Source organism: Alligator sinensis, unplaced genomic scaffold (genome assembly GCF_000455745.1).
Source record: "Alligator sinensis unplaced genomic scaffold, ASM45574v1 scaffold969_1, whole genome shotgun sequence".
Classification (NCBI taxonomy): Eukaryota; Metazoa; Chordata; order Crocodylia; family Alligatoridae; genus Alligator; species Alligator sinensis.
The window spans coordinates 584,488-606,010 of record NW_005842739.1 but is presented as its reverse complement, the minus strand read 5'-3'; the positions used below and the strand labels follow the sequence as shown (position 1 = coordinate 606,010).

Here is a 21,523-nt window from a genome sequence, read left to right as displayed (position 1 = left end):
TCTTTCCCTTTGGAGGAAAAAGGACCTTTTATTTACATCAGAACCTTTCAGCGAGTCATCCCAGCAGAGATCAAGTTAGCTAATAAAAGCACTAGTGGGGAGAAGGAAGCAGGGGCAGAGTGCTAGTAAATGTAAATTATTTATAAACAATAAATACATTAGAAAGTGGGAGGTAATATGAGTACCAAGCAGAGAGCTGCACTGTTCTGCTGAGTAGTAAGGAGAGAGTGGAGGATGTGCTGTGCTCTAGTGAAAGAAACCATCAAGGAAGTGCAAGGGAAGGGCCCTTATGAGTAAAAGAACAAAGGGATTGTGGAAAGTTGGGTCCAGATCCTTCATCCAGTGGCTATATATATATCTCCATATACATATGTTAGTCTGTAGTCAGAGTGTGTGTGTGTATACTATGTGCATACTGTGACAAGTGTGATCTGGGAACCTAGATAGAATAGTGCTATGTCTAACTTCTGTGCATCTATGAAAAGAAGATAAAATAAATAATTTTGCTCCTTATCATTTGAATCTGTATGCAATGTGTTATTATCTGTTTTGGGAACTCTCCTGAGCCTTGTGATATAGTAGGCATTTTTCTTAAAACCTCCACTTCTGGAGTCTTGTGATTACATTAGATTCTTTTTCTTGTTCTTTTAAAGAGAATTTCCATCCCTTGTTGGTTACAGAGTAAAGCTTGGAAGTGTGAATCCTGAAGGCTTAAAAAATAGAGAAAAAAAATAAGAGAGCCTTGATGGCTTCAAAATATTATTTCTAAGCTAATCTCATGATCAGTTGAGGACTGATGCATGGTTTCTGAATGTTCATGGAAGGCAGCATTAGCATTTGTTGGAGTTTTATATCAAATTCTAAAAGCATCTTCAGTTCATAGAGCTAGCACCTACTGGATTGGCTTGTGAAGGGTTGCTGCCACCTACAGACAAGAACTAGATATAGCACACAATAATACTTCAAGTATGAAAGGCATGTAGCATAACAGCCTCTCTAAGTATAACTATGTGTACAATCAGTAGCACTTTGTCAGTCTTAGAATGGTGGTATGCTATACCATGAAAGTATTTTTAGCATAGACCATCTTCTGTCAGCAAAACTGAATGTTTGCTGGTATGGCTTATTCTAAAACCCCCAACTGGAACAAGATAAAGTGGTAAAAGAGCAAGTCCTCTTGCCAGCATGGCTACCTTTAGTTAATCCTTTTATACTCCTCACCAACTGGCAGAAGCCTATAGTATAGCCTTAGTTACAGTGATCACTTTACTCAGTCCTATCTATACAGTCTAGATAGTGATGGTGGTCTCTCTTTATATAAAATAAACCATGCAGCATAGATTGGAATCGAGTTACCTGCAGACCTTCTTTGTGCAATTCAAAGTATGCCCTTTTTATGTTTTATTAAATATTTGCATTTATTATAGGTAGTGAACAGGAGAATTTCGTCCACAATATCTTGTGGTGCCATCTGGCACTTATATCAGTATAAGCTGCTTAGTGTTGCTGGACATAGCTTCAATGTTCTGCAATTTCAAGAGGTCAATCACATCAGGGATGTCCAACTTAGTGTCTGGGACCACTTCCGCAGGGGCCATGGCCCCCCACACTTCCCTGGCCGCAAGCTTACCCTGACATCATGTGGGCAGGTGGTATCCTGCCCCCTCCTTCCCCACTGCATCAGCACTATAGGCTGCACTGAGCTGCACCACCCTGCCCCACTGGGGCAGGATGTGAAAGCCAGAGAAGAGAGGGGGACGCCTGAGACTGAAGCCAGAGCAATGAGGGGAGTGGTGGACAGGAGGAGCCTAGGGCCACAGAATAATCCCCTGTGGGCTACACGTGAGGTGGGTTCAGCCCCTCATTAAGGGAGTACAGATTTCTGATGCATATGGCCTGAATGCACTGATATCATGAGGGAGTGTCTGGGTGCTGCTCAGGTCTTAAATATGATGCGTTTATACTGACAGAAGGAAGACTGAAACAAAGGAAGTCTTCTGAAATTGATCTCAAATGTCGTTTCCTCCTAGGTCTGGCTGGCTTTGCTCGTCTCTGTCCTGGAGATCAGTATGAGGTGAGCGTGTTGTCAGTTTGCACAATATAAAAAAGGCAGACATCCATTACTTTGCACATGAACGCACACGTCAATTTTGTGCTAATGCTTCAGGAACAAGCTGCTTTTTCTCACATGCATAATAAAAGTCCTGCTGTTCTTTCTATTGTGAACACGTCAAAGGTTTCACCTGTGTAAAAACTTCAGGATCACATACAAAGCCCTGGGTGATAGCTATTAAGAAAACAGGTCTGGAAGGCAGGTCTCTTAATACTTTGACATTAGTCTCCACTTGCTCTGCATAGATGGCATTTCCTACACCATCTGGGTGATTGAATGGACCAAAATCAGTTTGAGCATTTGTCATCAATCTACCCTGTTACAGAAACTTAACTCTATCACGAATTTGAGGGGCAGACACACACAGACTAACCAGGGCTGAGGCCCAGATATTCTGTTGTGACACTGTGTCAGTATCTAATGACTGTGTTCTCACAGTGGCAAATACCACCGTGTACTGAGACACAGGCGAACCAGGAGGGTAAACCAACTCAAACCTTTATAAAGATTAAAAAAAAAAAAAATTATGGTGAAGGAGCCCTACCCCTCATTTAAAAAACACCCATGTATCAATCTACCTAGCATCATTTCTTACTTGCAGTGGCAAGTCCCCTGCTGGGGGGAGACAAGCAACTAGCCCATTTCTGTCTTCTGTTGATGGCAGGTTTTCTATACAGAACACTGGCCAGACGTCCCACATCTGTCTTAGCTGGATCATCCGCTATGGTGTCCTGGTCCTTTTACCACTTTGAAATGTAGCATTATACCTCATTTCAATTGGTGCCGCTGCCTACACAAAATCTTGCAAGATCTGAGATTCCTCCCTTTGCCCTGTGAGAATCTCGCAGCTCCTGGAGCATCCTGCTTCCTGGAGAGAGAGGTGATATCCAGTACTGAGGAGACAGCTGATGAGGAAGCTGGGCCCTGTGACATAAGGAGGTTGTGTGGGAGCCAGAATAGGATCTGGTATGTGGTACTCCCCAGAGATTCACAGCATGCAGACAGGTTTCTAACCAGCATATTAACCTGGCAAACCTCTTCTCTGAACCTGTACAAGCCTGTCTGTCTGGCACCAGTATTATTACTCAGTGACATCAACTCCTTCTCAGCCCCAATGACTGAAAAGGAAAAGATATTCTTTTCATCTGCTGCTTTCCTGGCTTTTCAAATGAACGAGAAAATGTCCTTTCCTGTGCGTTTTTCTCCATGCTTAATAAGGATACAGAGTTCATTCTTCAGGTGCATTTTAGAAGTTACCCTTTCTCCACTTCTGTAGCCTGATATTTGTCTGCTGAGAGCATAGAAGCAAAATTGAGAAGACATGGGAACTGGAGAACATGCATTTAGAAAATAAGAGGGTTTTTTTCTCATAGATCTTTATGAGGTACGGGCGACAGCGATGGAAACTAAAAGGCAAAATAGAAGTGAATGGCAAACAGAGCTGGGATGGAGAAGAAATGGTCTTCCTTCCTCTGATTGCTGGGCTGATTTCCATTAAGGTAAAAAAAATCACAGTTTGCAGTTTGAGTAATGCTCTGTTAAGAGCTGTCTATAAAGCTGGAACATTGATATAGCACTTTGCACTCCAGAATCATAATGAAGATGCACACCTTTTTTGTTATGCACTCAATGACAGAGACCAGTTACCTCTGGCATTTCTAGGGTACCTTATTGTATCATAATAAAGTACTACAATCATAGCTATATTATGATACCATCTACATATCAGTCAGTTTGTGGGAAATGATGTCCTGACTCTCCCTTAGCACTGAACTAACATCAAACCTTCATTAACATGGCTTCACACTGCTACTTTTCTCAAACAAACTGAAGCAAAAAAATGGAAAACTGTGCATGCCTTTACAAACTGATTTGCTGGAATAAGGAATGACACCTTTTAAGCATGGTAGGCTGAAGAGATATAGAATGTTCTGATTTGAGCTTGCACAGCAGACTAACCCTGAGTGGTTCAGTGCATACCAGTTTCCACATGGCTGCACTGATAGGGCAACACAAATGTAAGTGCTTAACTGCAATAGGAAAGGGTGCTATCAAAAAACCTTAACTTAGACAGAAAGGCATTTGAGGCCTGCAAGGTATTGTCTATACTACTAATCTTCACTGGATAGAATGTCTGATCTGTTCAAGTATGTGAAATTAAGTTATAATCTAAAGATTGGGTAGCCTACAGAACATTGCTTTTATCCTTTTTCACTAACTTCTTTAGCATATGCAGAGCTCTTGGTTTGGGACAATTTAAATAAGGGAGAGTCCTAAAAATGATCTCTCTCTGAAATACTATCCATAAAACTCTGCATAAATATGAGCTGCTTTAAAAACGGATTTAAAGGAAATCTCAAATGAATGAGATGTGTGTGCAAACTTAATCTGGTGAAGAAAGGGAAATCTAGATCTAATAACACAATTCCTAAATTTTAATGTAAGTACATGAAAAATGTTATGTTTGGCAAGTGTGAACTACGATTATTTAGGCTTGACATGCTAAACACCTTTACCATTAAGCTTTATGGACTAGTCTATCCACGGAGTTGAAGTTAACAGATTTTGGGCCTGATTTTCAAGCAACTTCATGGACAATTGTGCTCCCAATCTGTACACAATTTTGGGTCTGTTTACACTCACCCTGTGATTCAGCGGTAGAATCCTTGTCTACCACACAGGAGACCTGGATTTGATTCGCAGACACTTATACAACTACAGCCATGGAGGCACCAAAATTCCTGCCCAGTCTTATGCATCGAAGGTCTGGGTGGTCCTCATACATACACCATGATCCAGGAGGATTGACGGTTGCCACCACACTTGCCTAATCATAGTAACTTTCATATGTGGTTGCAAACATGATTTGCACATGCAAACAAAATAATCACGTGCATTTTGCAGGCATGGTCATAAGTGAGTGTGCATTTATTATATGCTATAGCTTATGGAAAAAAAAAATTAAAAATAGCCTTATAATATCTTATACCAATGTTTCAGAAGACACCTAGCCAGGTTCCCGGCAAGAAAGCCAAATAATTAGCTTTTAATTAAACATATATGTGCATATATATCATTAAATGCAACCATACACACACACACTATATATATATATTCCCTACTACAGCTGTTTTCCTTTGCAGGTCACAGAAGTTAAAGGACTTGCTACTCACATCCTGGTGGGAAGTGTGACCTGTGAAACAAAGGATCTGTTTGCAGCCCGACCTCAGGTGGTTGCTGTTGACATCAATGATCTTGGCACGATAAAGCTGAACCTTGAAATCATCTGGTAGTAAGTAGAAGTGTTGGACAGTTTTGTGGCGCAGTAGCTTCTCAACCCCCAATGGAATCTCATTCTTTAGATTCTTTGTTGAAGAGCAGTGAGAGAGAATGATGGCCCACTGGTGGGACTTGTGAGACCAGGGCTAAGTTCTCTCCCCAGCTCCAGGTTTTCTGCACGACCTGGGGCAAGTCTGTTTGTGCTTCCTTTCCCCATCTCCAGAATAAGAATAATAGCACTTCCCTCCCTAACATTAAAGGTGCTCACACTTGATAGCAAGGGGAGCCATACAAGTACTATAGATCAAAGGTTGGCAACTTTCAGACCACAGGTCAGATCTGACCCAGGGAGCCATTGGACCTGGCCTGCAGACGCAAGGCAGATGAGGGGCTATTGCAGTATACTACACTGCAGTAGGGAGAAGCAGCAGTAGCCATGGCTAGATCCTAACACCCACCCTTTCACCTCTGACCCTAGTTGAGTCATTCTGTCTTGCAACCTGAAAGAGTTGCCAACTGCTGCCATAGAACAATACTACTTCAAACTCAGTTAATCAGAGTGCAAAATTGGGCCTTTAACGTACATATGAAAATCCCATTTTACATTGGTGTAAACATTAGTGGAACTACTCCAGATTTACACTTGCATAACCAAGAACAGAATTTAGGTCAGGCTGTTGAAAACTAGCATTCGTGTGCCTGACGTGTGCCTCAGGGCAATCCTGATGTTCTTCTCTCATAGCAGTAAGCATAGACAGATACAGTTAGAATTCAAAGCAAGACTTCATGGCATTTAATGAAGCAGCTACCTGTTATCTTTAAACAAGCCCTGAAGCATTTAGATTTTACGCTAGTGTACTTTATTCCTTATACTGCGATGAAGTACATAACCAATGATGACAACTCCTTCATCTCTTTATAATGCAACAGCTCTTTTAAAAGTTGAGCATCTTATTGCTATTCATGATTCTTGTCAACTCGAATACAAGAATGTTCTTCATGCTGTAGGAGTCGCATCTCAGAGAGTACATAAAATTATTCCTGGTGGTGGATTACTTTTATCATAAATGAAAATCATACTTCTAAGCTAGCTGCCTAACAAACAGGGTTTTAAAAAACCATTTTGCTTGGAAAAAAAAATCTTTTTCTCAACTTGATGCTAAAAATAAGCATTTCAATAGACTGTTCTAATTACATTTATTTTTTAAATTTTAAGGGACAACCTCCCCCATCCCCCGCCCTTCCCTGTATTTGCAATTCAGTCTCACTTGGCCTAATAAGTGTGGCATTATTTTTGCAGCCCATTTGATGTTGAGGACCTCACTCCCTCCACGGGAAATGTGAACAAGGCATCTGCTCTCCAGCGGAGGATGTCTATGTATAGCCAAGGCACTCCAGAAACACCAGTCTTCAAGGATCGCTCATTCTTTGTAAGTGAAACTTAGCCTCACAACTATCAAATGAGAAAACATAGTGCCTTACCAAGCAGAGTAAATGCTTAACTGCTTTATATTCATAATGCATTTTCTCCATTTTAAGCAAGATGCTCTTTACAAGTACTTTATTTAAATACACACACTATTAGCCATTCAGCCTAAAAGGAGAAATATGACTAGGTTCCTACAATCTTAAAATATGTTAAATTATTTGCTGCCCACACTTCTTGCTTATGTGTTATAATCTTTGCATAGACTTTACAAAATGTCAAACTTCACAACTACAAATCATAATAAAAACAAAAATCCTGTTTAATCTCATTCCGGGTGAAATTCACCACTATGCAAGAGACCTGAACAAAGCCAATATGCCACTTTAAATCCCAGTTAAATCTCAATCTGAAGAATTAAACAAGAGTTTAGCCTTCCATAGGCTATCTGCACTGCTGTGAATTTCATTCATAACCGGTATGTGTAAAAGCCAGCCATTTAAGTGTTATGAACTGTGAAGCCTTCAACTAACTCTGCACTTTGCTTTCACTGGTGAAGAAATGGTTGCATCGTCCACAAGACAAGCTGCAGTTGACAGCTTTTGATGCTCTGCAAGACACTTTCTTTGACAAGCTTCGGCGTAGTCGCTCTTTTAGTGACCTGCCATCTCTCAGGCTGAGGCCTAAAGCAGGGCTTGAGCTCTATGTGGGTTTGGCTGGCGAGAGGTCTCTGTGCGATGAACAAGTATCTCAGGTCTGAGAGTGTCTTTTAACTCTATGCATGCTTTGTTTGCTCTTTTGCATTGTAGTTCACTTATTTTGCTGACTGGCTACAGGAGAGACTGCATCTAGTGAGCTGAGCCAAAAGTGCTCTCGTTGAAGTCAATAGCAAAATGGCCACTGACTTCAGTAGAGCCAGGCTTGCAGCTTTCTATCTAGGGATGAGGCAGAAGTAAAGAGACAAGCACATGCAAGTGAAACTAACTGGTTTTAGGAACACACAGCTAGAGTGGGTGGTACTCAACATTTTTCTAGTAACCCAAATTCCAACACTGAAATAATTTATTTTAAAAAATTACACATATAAAAGGGGGTAAAAAAAAAATTAAATGTAGTTAGACTCAGACTGAAAGATACTAATAGCACTGGAAAATAATTCAAGATAATTTTCAATGTTTTAATCATATGAACTAAGCCATCGTATAAATGCTTATGGACACTGTCAGCTAATTGTCAGCAAAAACTAGTCATTTCTCCTGTGTTATGTCCTTGTGTGAGGAACATTTGCAGTGCACTTCAGAAAACTCAAGGCCTATTCTAGAACCTAGATTTCATGTTTCCTATGCTCCTTTTGAATAATGCTGACACTTCCCACTTTTCTACATTTTTCCTTATACTTTTAATATATTCTGTATTTCACTTCCCAATCTCAATTTAAAAGATTAGATAAAATTTGTTCCAAAGCTCCTGATGGTTCAAACTATAAAAAGGCATGCTATAAAAAGTCATTAGAAATCTTTTAATCCCCTATGTATTTTGTACCCAAAGGCTGCATCAACACGTGCACTTTACTGTGCAGTAGACTAATTAGCTGTGGAGTAAAGCTAATGGCTTTACTGGCTACATGTGTGATGGTATTATGGCACAGTAAATTAATTAACACCACCATCAGATAGTACTGTCAGAGCCAGACAGTACTATCTTATGACAGAGACAGTACTATCTTATGGCGGATTAATTAACTGCGATTAAATGTATGCATAGATGTTGACCACAGGCATAAATTGCACCTGGTCAGCCCAGCCAGCAGGGGGCCAGACTCCCATCTGCTGTGTAGCCACACGGCTTTGCACTTTTAGCACCCTTGTACCCCAGCCAGCCCCTCTGCCGCCTGACACTGCCACCCAGACCCAGGGCAGAGAAGGGCAGGAGTGGCCCTGGTGTAAACTGCTCTGCCCCAGCTCAAATTGCTGCTGTCTTGGGCACACATGTAGATGCTGCGCCTGGGAGTGTTTTACTTCAGCTGAAACTGCTTCAGAGTTTATTGCTTCAAATTAATTGCATGTGTAGATGCACCCAAAGATATTAAATACAAAGCATGCATACATTTTGCTGTTTCCGTGGCCTTGTGATAAAGGCCACATTTCTCTTGTTTTTATGCATTCAAGCAAAAGTTTCAGACAGGTCTGCATAGCAGCTTTTGGCTCCCAAATTTTGCTCTCCCTACATGTGCAAAGCTTTCATAGACATCAGTGCTAGATTTATACATCTGAGAACTTAAGTTCCTCTATGCATACCAAGAGTAGAATTTCACCTTTATCTGTACACTCTTCTGATTTTTACCTGTCATATTACCACAGGACTATGCAAAACAGTGTCCTGTTCTTACCTTTAGTATCTTATATTGCCCATGCTCTAATAGTTATTGATATTTGTTTAACAAATACATTTTTTTTGTCTAAAGGATTGCACAAATAATTGCACTATTAAAATGGTATAATAGAAACACTAAATAAACCAAGTAGCTAAATAGCTTCATGATCCTGGAATTTTCCTTTGTTATTACTTTCCACGTGAAAAAAAAAGGAATGATAAATTATAAGCAACCAGTAAATGGGTATAAACATATAGAAAGTAAATGGCATAAAATGCCAGCAAACTTTAAAAAATTACACCAAGTACTGTAGTAAACTAAGAAATACGAATTGAATGGCTATCTATGAATTAATATGGTATATATTTGGATCTTAATTTGTGCCACATATGTTAGAAGGCCCAGTTTACTTTTCCTGCACAGGAAGATACTGACCAAACTTCCAGACCCAATGTTGCAGGTAGAAAACCCGCCAATGTCAGTTTTGCCAGCTAAATCTGCTACACTCTCTCAAATCTTGAGTATTCTTTTAATCTCTTTTCCTTCATTTTCTTTGGTGAGCCCTACATCGTTCATTGTGGTGCTTTTTCCAGTATCGAATGTAAAACATTCACTATATTTTTTTTAACAAGTTTATAATATCTTTGCAGTCCAATTCACCAGACGACATTTTTGAAAATGGGATGACATCCATTGAGAAGAGACCCCTCTCGTTCACTTTTGGTGATGTGCCCTATGAAGATGGAGTTCCCCCAGCCAACTTGGATTCTTCCTCGGCCACTGTCAGTTCCAATCCTGAAATTACTACAGAGCACAGTGCCTGTAAATCCTTAAACTCAATCTTGGACAGTACTAGTACAAACTCATCCATGAACTCCACACCTGAGTCAAAAGACTTCAAATCACAGCTAGAGCACACACCAGTAAATGAAAACAAGACATTTTCAAGAGCTGTTTCTGAAGGTTGCCAAAAGCTTTCAGGTCCTGGAAATGATGCCCTCTTTATAGATACTAGTGTCCCTGTGTCTCTCCTCCAGGATACAGATGAAGTGTCAGAGCTAAAACCTGTAGAACTGGACACGTATGAAGGCAACATCACTAAACAGCTGGTAAAAAGTCTTACCTCAGTGGAGGCTCCAGTGATACCTGAAAGGCTGCAGTGTGAGGGATCAATAAGTGGGGAATCAGAAGGATATAAGTCTTACTTAGATGGAAGCATAGAAGAAGCCTTGCAAGGGCTTCTTCTAGTACTTGACCCACATAAAGAGCAGTATAAGGAATTTCAGGACCTGGACCAAGAAGTGATGCATCTAGATGACATCCTAAAAGTGAGTACCTTTTCAGAAAGTACCTCCCTCAAAAAAATCTGAATGCATATCATATAAATATGATACAAGAAGTCAGAATGATGATTCTAAACATCAAAGTATGAATTGTTCTGACTGCTAGTAAAATTCCTAAGAATCAATTGATTTTTTTCCAATGATGCATGAGCTGTCACCTTGAAATTACACATTTTTAAGCTATTTGCTTTATTCTTGAGCTATTTGTGCTTTACTCTAATTGAGAGGAACAGAGGAAAACAGGAGATTACCATAATCAGTTAATAGTTTTCTCTGCTGCAGAAACTTTATGGTCTGCATTATGCAAGAAGGCAGATCATAGCAGTCCATTTTACTCCTAAAAACTGATGTGCCATATCTGTACTGAGCTATTTCCATTTAAAAAAATCAGCAATCCTGTGCCAATTTATATTATCTGACAAATTGAAGCCATAACTATATTTTCTGGAATGCCTAGGTAACTCAGGTGCACAAAGTGCATCAAATGTAATTTGGACTTTTGCTCTTAAGTCACATAAACGCCTTGAAAACCCTCTTCTTCCAGGCAACTAAACATTGAGTCCTATAATTTAGTGTAGGACAGACCATGTGTGTGACAGAAGGTAGAAACAAGAAAAAGTGCTTTTGCATGTATGCCACAACAAAGTGCATTAACCCTGGATTATTTTCACAACTGTTCACTATGACTCCCCATTTTCTCCATAAGTAAAAAGAGCAGGATTCGGTATCATGAGAACAGCGTCACGTGGGAAGAACTCATTTCAAATGGTTCATATTCATATGCAAGGTAGCATTTTACAATGATTTTGAGATGTGTAGACACAGCCATGTAAATTAAGAAGAAGAATGTGCCCAAGGAAAGGGAAGTAATTCTCCTTTTGCTTTACCATTTTTAACATCTGTGTTTCCATTGCCATTTGCAGCTACATGACACTTTTCCCAGTTAAGTGCTTTTTTTACAGCCTGACCCTTCTCAGCTCTGCTCCATGAAGTAGCTCTGAAGTGGAAATGTGCGTGAGAAACTACAAGTATCATTTAATTTTGAACTTCCCAGCTGCCTTCACTACTTGTGCAGCTGTTAGAGCAGAGGGACAGGGGAAAGCACTCATCTTCTCTCTAGCACATGTATCATGCTAAGGAACAGAGGGAGGGATTCGTGTGCAGGTGGAATACTTGGATACTTGAGATGACTGCTCCTTCAGGGATACTTTTGTTCCACCGTTCAGCCTGTTTGCTTGTGAACCAAGACTAACGTGTCCCTAATCGTGGTACTGGAAGTCATGTGCAGAAGGGCTGAAAACAGAAGCTAGCTCTAGCTGAAGAAAGCTTCTCTTGACTATGCCAGTGGGCAGAGAAAGTTGGTAGCATGGCTGTTATGCTTTGCATTTGTGCAGAAAGCTGGGAAGCTGCTTTTCTGGCCCATAACAAAACCATAGGTAAAAACATAGAAATTAAATGAAAAGCTGAATGCTACTTACCTATCTCACAGGGGTGTTGTGAGGATTGTCTGATCAGTTGATGCTTGTACAGTAATTTGAAGATGAAAAAGCATGTAAATGTTAAAGTGTTAATGTTACGTAGGTAGATTAGAAGCAAAACTCCAAGCCATTCCAATTCTCATTGGGAACTGAATCTGCACTTTATAGCTAGCCCATCTTTCATCTCAGCCAAATCAGACCTCTGAATCTGAATGCCAACTTTTTGGGAGGTTCAGGTCTGGAAGCACACGCTGTGGGGTAAGGTCATCTCTGTTTATATGTTTAAGTAAAGTTAAGACTGTAAAATAATTGCTAAACAAATTGCTGGAGCTGAGCCTCAGGGTGTTGGCCTTAGGCTGCGATCCTGGAAAATGACGCTCAAAAGCAAACCTCTGTGCCTATACAGAGCCCGACTGGCTGGGTCTCTCCAGAGGGCAGAAAGTCTGCCTGCCTGGAGACATCTAACTGTAGCTGTGCAGCTTTGATCAAGCGTCCTCTCTGTTATTCCAAGTTTCTCAGTCAGTTCCTTTCTATTGGTAAGGAAGGGTGGTTCCCCTCCAGCTGAGTTGTAAAGTTGTCTCTTCTGTAATTAGGAACCTCTTTGATGATGCATGGTTGATCTTTACTAAATATAGTATCCTGTGCTTTTAAAGAAGCATGAAAGTTGATGGGGTCATTTTTCCATCTCACTCTTCTGATCCTGTACTGTGATCTGTGAAAAGGGAACCAAATCCATTGCTGATTCAACTCCACTGGAATTACATCAGAAATGAATTTTGGCCCCGTACAGCTTAACGAAATCTTTGTAACCAAGCTTCTGTACCTAGATTATCCCTGTGAAATGTGCCTTATATTTTCAGCATCCCATATGTTAACTAACAGACTGATCTCTTAAAAAGTCACTGAAGTCCATGTCACTGAGTTTTAAGTTATACATTTGTCACTTTGATAGCAGAAAGTTAATATTAGATTTAATACTCTTCTCTTGGTATTTGGATTTTTTTTTAGTTCTCAGGCTTTCACTGTATGTCTTATGAATATGAAGATTTGAAATGAATACAAAGCACCCAATAAAATGATCTTATACAAATAAAAAATAGAACTTGAATGTTTTAAGTCGATCCATTTTTTTCTGCAGTCAGTAATATTCTTGGTTTTCATTGGTGCGTTCTGCCTTTGCAGTGCAAGCCAGCAGTAGACCGGAGCAGGTCCTCCACTTTAAGTCTAACAGTTGAAAGTGCTTTAGAAAGCTTTGATTTCCTGAACACCTCTGACTTTGATGATGAGGATGGTGGAGGTGATGAGGGTTGTAATGGTGAAGGAGGTGCTGACTCAGTATTTTCAGACACTGAAACTGAGAAGACTAGGTAAGTCCGCAGCAATTGCCAGCTTGCGCTTCTCAAGTCAAGCTGCTACACTAGTTCTCTCTCACTAACATTGGATCCTGGTGCACTCATTACTCAAGGAAGATGAAGCTAAACCTTTGAGGAGACTACAGATTAGCAGTTCTGACCATGGTTACTACACGCCAAATTCTCAAATTCCCAGATCATTTTTTCTTGTTCAAATATCTACAGTCTCTCTCTCCCCGACCGAAAAAAGAGAAGGCTAAATTGATTAACTGGATATCAGTGCCTACAGAGCCTCTTCCTTGACATAGGTTTGGACCTGGTTTTCTTCGATTCAGATGTAATAACTAATTCCTTTGTGGTTTTCTTCTCCCCCTGTCTCTTCTCTCTAGCCCAGTGAGTCTTTGCAGTGGATTAAACTTGTCAGTAACAGTAACACAGGGCCAGATTTAAGCAGCATGGTGTAGGTTTCCTTTGGAATGTAAGAGTGATGGCTGGTACTTTGTCCATGGCCCTGTGTGTGGTGTGCCCTTCTTTCATCACTTCTGTGTATGTGAGAAAGCAATTCATCATGTTTGTGTTGTAGCCTGTTGTTTTCACATCACCTGTGGCAGCTGACTGTGTTTTATCATTCAATCCTTGTGTGTACATCCGGGAGAGGCAAAACGAGGCCAAATAAACCATATACACAAATAATATGGCTGAAAAGAAGCAATCAGTACAGGCAGAATCTCCTAAGGAGGGAGTCTATTGCCCTCAGCATCTCATGGGTCACCTAAAAGAATTTCAAGTACAAGAAACTAATTGTTCTAGCAATAAAACTACCACCTAACTGCACGTTCCCTCCAAAAACATATAACTTGTTGGGAGGGAAGGTAGGAAGGGGAATCCTAGAATTATGTTGCTTGCTAAATTAGGTATTATTGACTCTATCCTGCTTCTTTTGAGGTAAATGATGTAACTATAATGACTTCTCTCAGTCAACATGATTAGGCCCTGCATAAAAGCAAATATTTAAGTTAAACAAAGGTTAATTTAAACAAAGGTTTCATTTTTCCCTTGATGAGGACTATGAAATTCAGCCTAAATGCCAGTTTCTGATTTTAGATACGCAAGTGTGCACATCAGTGTGTATTCTGTAGCATTCAACTAGAAGCCAGCAGGTGCTGTAATTTGAGTACACATTGCAATAGCTGCCTGCATATTTGAGATCAGAACTGGGCTCAGCCTTCAAAACTGAGAGAGAATATGGTTGAAGGCACAAGAAACTGAACATAATGATTTAAACACAGTGATAATAGTTTTATGCTGTCATAAAAGATGTGATGAACTGTTTTGAGTTATATACACCATGCCTAAAACAGCATATGGAAACATCATGTCTCTTACTCCAGCACCAGTTCTAGTTTGCTCTTTGGCTGACAATTAAATCTGGTGCCAGAAACACATTGACAGATTAGTTCTTAATGGCTTAACTTTTGAGAGCTCACAAAATTTGAAAGCAGTTTAATCCAGAACAGTTTAGTAACAATGCTGCCAACAGATGGAAAAAAATAACAAGTGCTAATGAGGGCAGATTTCAGAGACTTCATGGTGAGTTCGCCACAAAAGATGTATTGTTCTGGAGAAAGAAGTGGACCACTGTGGAAGCAATTTGTCTTTTAAATGTGTACAATCATTCAATCATTCCGCATTTTCTACACAATGTTACTACCAATTTGAGATATGATGTATTCATTAAAAGGTTTCTGGCTTATCAATAGCTGCTTGTTACAGATCACTGCTTTCAGCAATTTTTGTGCTTGATGTTAGTCATGTTGAGCTAACCATGTGCTTTGTCTGCATAAGGAGGATAAAAACCCAACAACTCCTCACTCACCTTCCTGCATTAACAGTTACAGGACAGAACACCCAGAAGCCAGAGGGCATCTTAGCGAAGCTTTGACAGAAGACACGGGAGTTGGTACCAGTGTAGCTGGAAGCCCTCTTCCATTGACCACAGGGAATGAGAGTCTTGATGTAACCGTAGTTAAGCATTTGCAATATTGCACACAGCTTGTTCAGGTACAACTGCTCTTTGGGTTTTATTTTTCTTTAAACTATTCCTAGAAGCATGTGTGTCTGTCACTTACAGAACATTTTGAACTCGCTTGCAAATTAAGCACTCATGAAATGAGGGTGTGGTAGCAATGAACTGAGTCAAGCCTGTCAGGAACCAGGAAAGCCCCTCTAAATGCAATTCCAATCATGCCAAGCCTGCAAAACACTTATTCCACTCCTAGCCCTTTTGCCAGCAGAATGCCAGGCAAACCGAAGTAAGGCAGTCAGCTACTAGCAGCCACTAAGGACAAAGATTGAACCTATCCAGCACACCTTCGCTGAGACCCAAAACCTAACAGTGCTCCATGTTTGAAGCCCCACTGACCTCAGCTGGAACTCCACACACAAGGCATACACAATACCCAGGTCATTATGTGAACTCAGATTTTTTGTGGTAAAATGAAAAGCCCACTGACCTACCATTCATACTAGCTAAATCCCAGACCACTGCCAGCCAAGAAAATCACTGACAACCAAGTATCTGTGATGCTGAAAAGCCCAGAGGTGTTGTGTGTGTGAAATAATTCAGATTTTACGTGATAAGTAGGGATGCCATGTGAAATGTTACATTTGCTTTATGCTCTGGGCACCAGTACCACGGAACATACTGCATTGCACCGGAGTCAGTCAATGAATCAGTCCGAGAAATCAAATAGGCAGCATCTGTCAGCACTGACTCATATGCCTTCAGGGTATGTATACAAGTGCTCCGTGCACGTTTTACAGCACTGAAATTTAGAGCATTTTTATAGCACTATAAAGTTACAGCGCTCTTAAACATGACAGAAGTGCAGTGTTGGTGGGGGGGAGGGCTCTCAGCCCCCTGCACTTTCCAGGCTAGGAGGCAGAAGGTGCTCTGCAGCCTCCTAGGGCTTTTTCACTAGTCAGGAATTTTACCAGTATACAGAAGTTATTTAAAGCACTGCAGGTTGCTAAAGTGCTGTAAAATACAGGCAGTCCTCGACTTACAACGTTTCGAGTTACAATGTTTAGAAATTGACACCCTGTTTCAACTTTATGATGTCAGTTTCAGCTTACAACACTTGATCCGATGCAATGCCATGGCAGTGAACAAGTTCACTGTGTGGCTCATCTCCCTGGAGAACATCTGTCCAAACTTCCTTGGATACTTTCTTTAATAAAGCAGACAAGACTCCAGAAAAACCTGCAGCCAAGACTCCTGAAACGACTCCAGCCAAGAACCCTTCAAAAAGTCCAACCAAGAGCCTTTCAAAAAGTCCAGCAAAGTCACCTCAAAGTCCTTCCAAATCAATATGATTGCTATTTACAATATAAATACATTCATGTAGCTATATTACTCATGTATAATTGATCAAATACAAAATTCTGGGGTATTTTAGGTGAAAATAGGCTATCGGGCCTTGGTTCAGGAACCAATCCCCCATTTATAACATAGTTTCTTATGAGAAAACTGGTTCCGAGTTACAACGTTTCGACTTAAGATGCGGTTTTTAGGAACCAATTGTGTCGTAAATCCGAGGACTGCCTGTACCGTGCTTCCAATTTAATACTTCATTCAACAAGGGTTTAAATTGTTAAATTTAAAGCACTGTACCCATTTTTAAATGCTGTAAAACCCTGCTAAGTCACAGCAATAAAGTGCTTTAAATACTGAAAAAAGCAACTTCTGTGACACACCCTCAGTGACACGTTCAGTCACTGAGTCCCAGTCACAGTAATGTATCACAGGATTTTGTTTCTCACAGGATCCATAACTCATTTACAGAGCAGTGCTTTCCTGTCATTTCAAAACATTTTAGAGCCTCTTTCCTGCATTTTGCTCTTTGGTCTCATACCATTAACATACGTTTCCAAGAGCCCACAGAAACAATGGAAAGCAAGTGCTGATTCCAGCATCTTGAGTGATGATGCTCAAATCCCTACCAAGTAGAGGTAGAGTAAGGAAGGTATTTAGGGCTCAGTACAGGAGTGATTGTATTAACGTTGTGGCCTGTGTAATGGAGATCAGATTACTCTTCCTTTTTGGCCTTCAGGTCCATAGATTTTAATCATCTATAGCCATGCATATATGGCAAACTCACCGTACCAGGCAGCAGTGCCCTCAGGCACACTGCATTGCTTCCTGCAGCTTGCCCCCTGAGCTGGAAACAACACTATGAAGCACTGCAGGCAGGCAAGCGTGGAAACAGGCTAAGTGGCCGTGTGACTCAGCAGTGCTAGTTAGCTTGCCTACTGTGCAGGTTTATCTCTACTGCTTCGAGTTTGGTAGGTTGTTGCACTTGAGGGCACAGCTGTCTGGCATAGGAAGCTGACCCTGTAGATAAGGCCTTTATGAAAAGCAAGGTGCCTAAATTAGCACTTCTTTATTTAAATGATTACTCTGGTCCCTAGTTTCAGATTTAGGCATTTAATGTAGGCATCAGGCACAAAACTGTGGCCCATAGTTGATAGGCCACGTCATAGATAAGAAACAAAAGAGCATCCAGTATTAAGGAGGCACTGTTCAATGAATTTATCAGTACATTTGCTCAACTAGATGGATTCAAATCAGAGGATTTTGGCAAGATGAAAATTCTTCAGAGTGTTATAGTTCAGTAACACCATCCCATGCATTTTTTTTTTTTTTTTACTGCTTGTAGCAAATTGTGTTCTCCAGTAAAGCTCCATTCGTAGCAAGAAGCCTCCTGGACAAGCTGTCCAGGCAGATCCTTGTGATGGAGAACATAGCAGAGATCAGTAGCGAAAATCTGGGAAACATCAACTCCATCACTGAAGGTAAGAAGCAATACAGAGGTTTGTGGTTTGAGATTGGAGCTTTGCATGTAGGTATATACATATGTGCAAGGAAATCATCCTAAAGAGTCATTTGGCAGTACAGTAAATTCCAGTGTAGACTGACAAACTTGTTAAGAAACACTGCAACCACAAGGAACTACATGCTTATGAATAGCTATCCATCTATCTATAGATAATATCAATCAAGATGTCCAGAGAGCTTACCATAAACTGGGGTACGATACTGAGGAATATGCATTTCTTTTCCTTTCTCCCCCCACACCAACACACAGAAGCAAACGGCTGCAGTGATCAAGAACACAGTCAAAGCAGCAAAGTATGTCATCGTTTCCCCACCTGTATCTTGAGAGGGTCAAACTCTTTAGCAAATCTCTGGGTTACAGTATCAGAGGCATGACACAAGCTCTGAAACATTTGCTTGAAGTTTACCCTCAATTATTATGGAATAACAGCAGATTTATAGCATCTTCAACATATTTTACAGCCAGTTATTCATTTCACAAGACCCTCGTACTACAGGTGATTTGAGTATGATTTTATGGATCAGGAAAAATCAGGCCAGCAATCAAGTGACTTGCCCACAGCCAAAGGCTATGCCAGATCAAGGGTTCAAATTCAGGAGTACCTAACACCCAAGTCCTGTGTTACGACTGGAACTTTGCTTTCCTCTGGGACTTAATGGCAATTAAATAACTATTATCCAGTTTCAAGTACCAAATTAGTGAGTTTGCTTTTGACATCATTTGGATTTTTGCTCTGAGAAATAAGAGCAACACATTATGATCTCAAGAAGTTGGCAACTCCTGCATACTGGGCACATTTACACGTGCATTTAAGCACAGCTAAATTTAATGTGCATTAGCTTAACACGCATTAAGCAGGTTTAGGCACATGTCTATACTGCAGGTGTTAAAGCACATTAATGCTGTGTGTGGACTGATGTGGGACTAAAGTTAGTCCCGAGTCAGTCGACACACACAGCATTAATGCGCTTTAAAGCATCTACACGTTTGCTAATGCACTTCAACTATTCAAGCCTAAATTTGACATTTGTATGCGCATTAAAGGTATGCATGTGTAGACATGCATCCTTAATGTGCATTAACTTAGGTTAATGCACATTAAATCAGTACATGTAGATGCACCCACTGTGAGGTTGATGGTATGGGGAAACCTAGGGAGAGATAGTGAGCCATGTTAGTCTGAAGTCATGCAGAATGCAAGGTAGGTTTGCATCATAGACTAACTACATTTGAGATGTATAGCAGAAGTTTTTATAAGCAGTGAACTTAGTTCAGCAGATGCTGTTTGAGGGGGAACTTACTTAGTCATCATGGCTACCAGTGAGATGGGATGTTTTAAATATTCCTCTACCTTTCTCTTTTTTCCACAGCAGCACTACAATATCATTCTGTGCTTTTATTTATCTGTTTTGCTTTTTCTCTCTAGCAATTCCAGAATTTCATAGCAAGCTATCCTTGCTGTCCTTCTGGACTAAATGCACTGGTCCCATAGGGTTGTATCATACCTCTGCTGATAAGATGATAAAACAGCTGGATATCAATTTTGCTGCTGCTGTGAATGAAGAATGCCCAGGACTTGCAGAAACAGGTATAGTCTGCCAAAAATAAATCTCTGAGCAACTCAAGTTCAATCCTGTAGAATCCCTTTTTGCAATCGGCATTTGTAAATGTCCATCCTCTGGAGCTGTGTTTTGCTCTCCCTCTGTTACACTTCAGGCCCCAGGAAGTTGGCTGGGCTGTAGTACAAACATCTTATCTCAGTGAATGCCTTAAATATGAAATTTGAAAAAAAAAAGGTTCAAAATATTGAATCTAAAAAATTAATAGGTTTAGAGCCATGGTTTTCAAACTTCCTAAGTCACAGAATCCTTTCATAATCACTTCTGCTGCTGAGGACCCCTACCCCTACCTTAAAGACTGATGAAAAGCCAGGCAACCTGGCCCCACAATGGAGCTGCACTACCTTCAACCTGCTCTACCATTACCCCCAGCCTCTGTGCAGAACCCCAATGACTTATTTTGGAGTCTAGAACACATTAGACCAACCTCTGCCCAAAATTTCTCTCTCTAATCAGCACTGCAAATCTCCCGAGTAGCATGGCTCTTTCTGTTGCCTGTCCTGCCGTTGAGCTGTTCATTGAGGTCAGCAGAAGCTCTGCACATGAACATCAAATAGACAAAGCCAAATCCTGCCCCTGGGTGACCTCAGTGACTATTGCTATACTACAGAAGTATAAGCAGGACACAGCATTTGGTTCTTTGACCACTGAGGCTATATGTCAGCTGGAGAAGAGAGAAAGGCACTGCACTGGACTCGAGAGATCTGGGTTCAATTCCCAGCTTTGCCACAGACACAACTGTGCCCTAGAACAGTGTTTCTCAACCCATGGCTCGCAAGAATATATGAAAGAGTTATGAACAAACTTTAAAAAGGGATTCTCCTTTAAAGGAGGAAACTGTGGCTTTCCCCTTGCAGGCTGGCAGAGTTCCAGCCTGCAAGGGGCTGCTGGGGGCCCCTCATACCCCACCCCACACACACACCTGCCCGAAAACGGGGCGGGGGTTGGGGCCTGGAGGGTGGGGAGCAGAACATCAGGGGTGAGGGGAACTGGGTCAGGACTGGCCATCAATGTTTACAAATGGGTCCTGGTACAAAAAAAGGTTGAGAACCGCTGCTCTGGAACAAGCCATAGACTCTACCTGATGTTTGTCACCTGGCTGCAGGTCTTTCCTACCTTATATGATTGGTGAGGAATGAATCAATGATTATAAGCAGCTCAAATATAGTGGTCAGGCCCAGACAGGAGGAGGAAGTTTTGCTCTTAGAGGATATTAGAAATCCTGGAAGGTGTCTGGTTTTGGGGGCGAAAAAAGCAAGTTCTACCTTCCTTTGGTGCATTGAAGTTAACCACAGTGCTCTGCCTGCTTGCAGTTTTGTTCTTGTTAGCACATCTTTAATAATGCTGTTTTGTCTTTTCTGCTGAACATAGTATTTAGAACCCTGGTGTCTCAGATCCTGGACCGAACAGAACCGATCCTCCCCTCCAGCCTGCAGTCAGAAATTATAACCGTCTTTCAGTATTACCATTATTTTACCAGCAACAGTGCTAACGACCTGGGAAACTATTTGCTACAGCTTGCAAAAGAAGGTATAATACTGTATCTTATGTCTGGTTGCTAAGAGAAAAATACATCAATGTCCTTTGGAGCAGAGCTCAGAACAGTTTAGGTCTTAGGCTGGTTTTTCAGAAAGATAGGGA

At 40.9% G+C, this 21,523-nt stretch overlaps 1 protein-coding gene across 1 annotated transcript in view; it reads left to right on the top strand.

Annotated features, from left to right (window-relative positions):
- Nucleotides 1-21,523, top strand: part of RIPOR2 (RHO family interacting cell polarization regulator 2) — a 93,532-nt gene that overhangs the window by 59,488 nt on the left and 12,521 nt on the right. Inside the window, 10 exon segments of the mRNA XM_025216424.1 lie at nt 2,031-2,074; nt 3,487-3,612; nt 5,257-5,405; nt 6,693-6,822; nt 9,843-10,520; nt 13,196-13,380; nt 15,258-15,426; nt 18,084-18,219; nt 19,690-19,851; nt 21,254-21,412. Coding sequence (XP_025072209.1) covers nt 2,031-2,074; nt 3,487-3,612; nt 5,257-5,405; nt 6,693-6,822; nt 9,843-10,520; nt 13,196-13,380; nt 15,258-15,426; nt 18,084-18,219; nt 19,690-19,851; nt 21,254-21,412 — 1,938 coding nt within the window.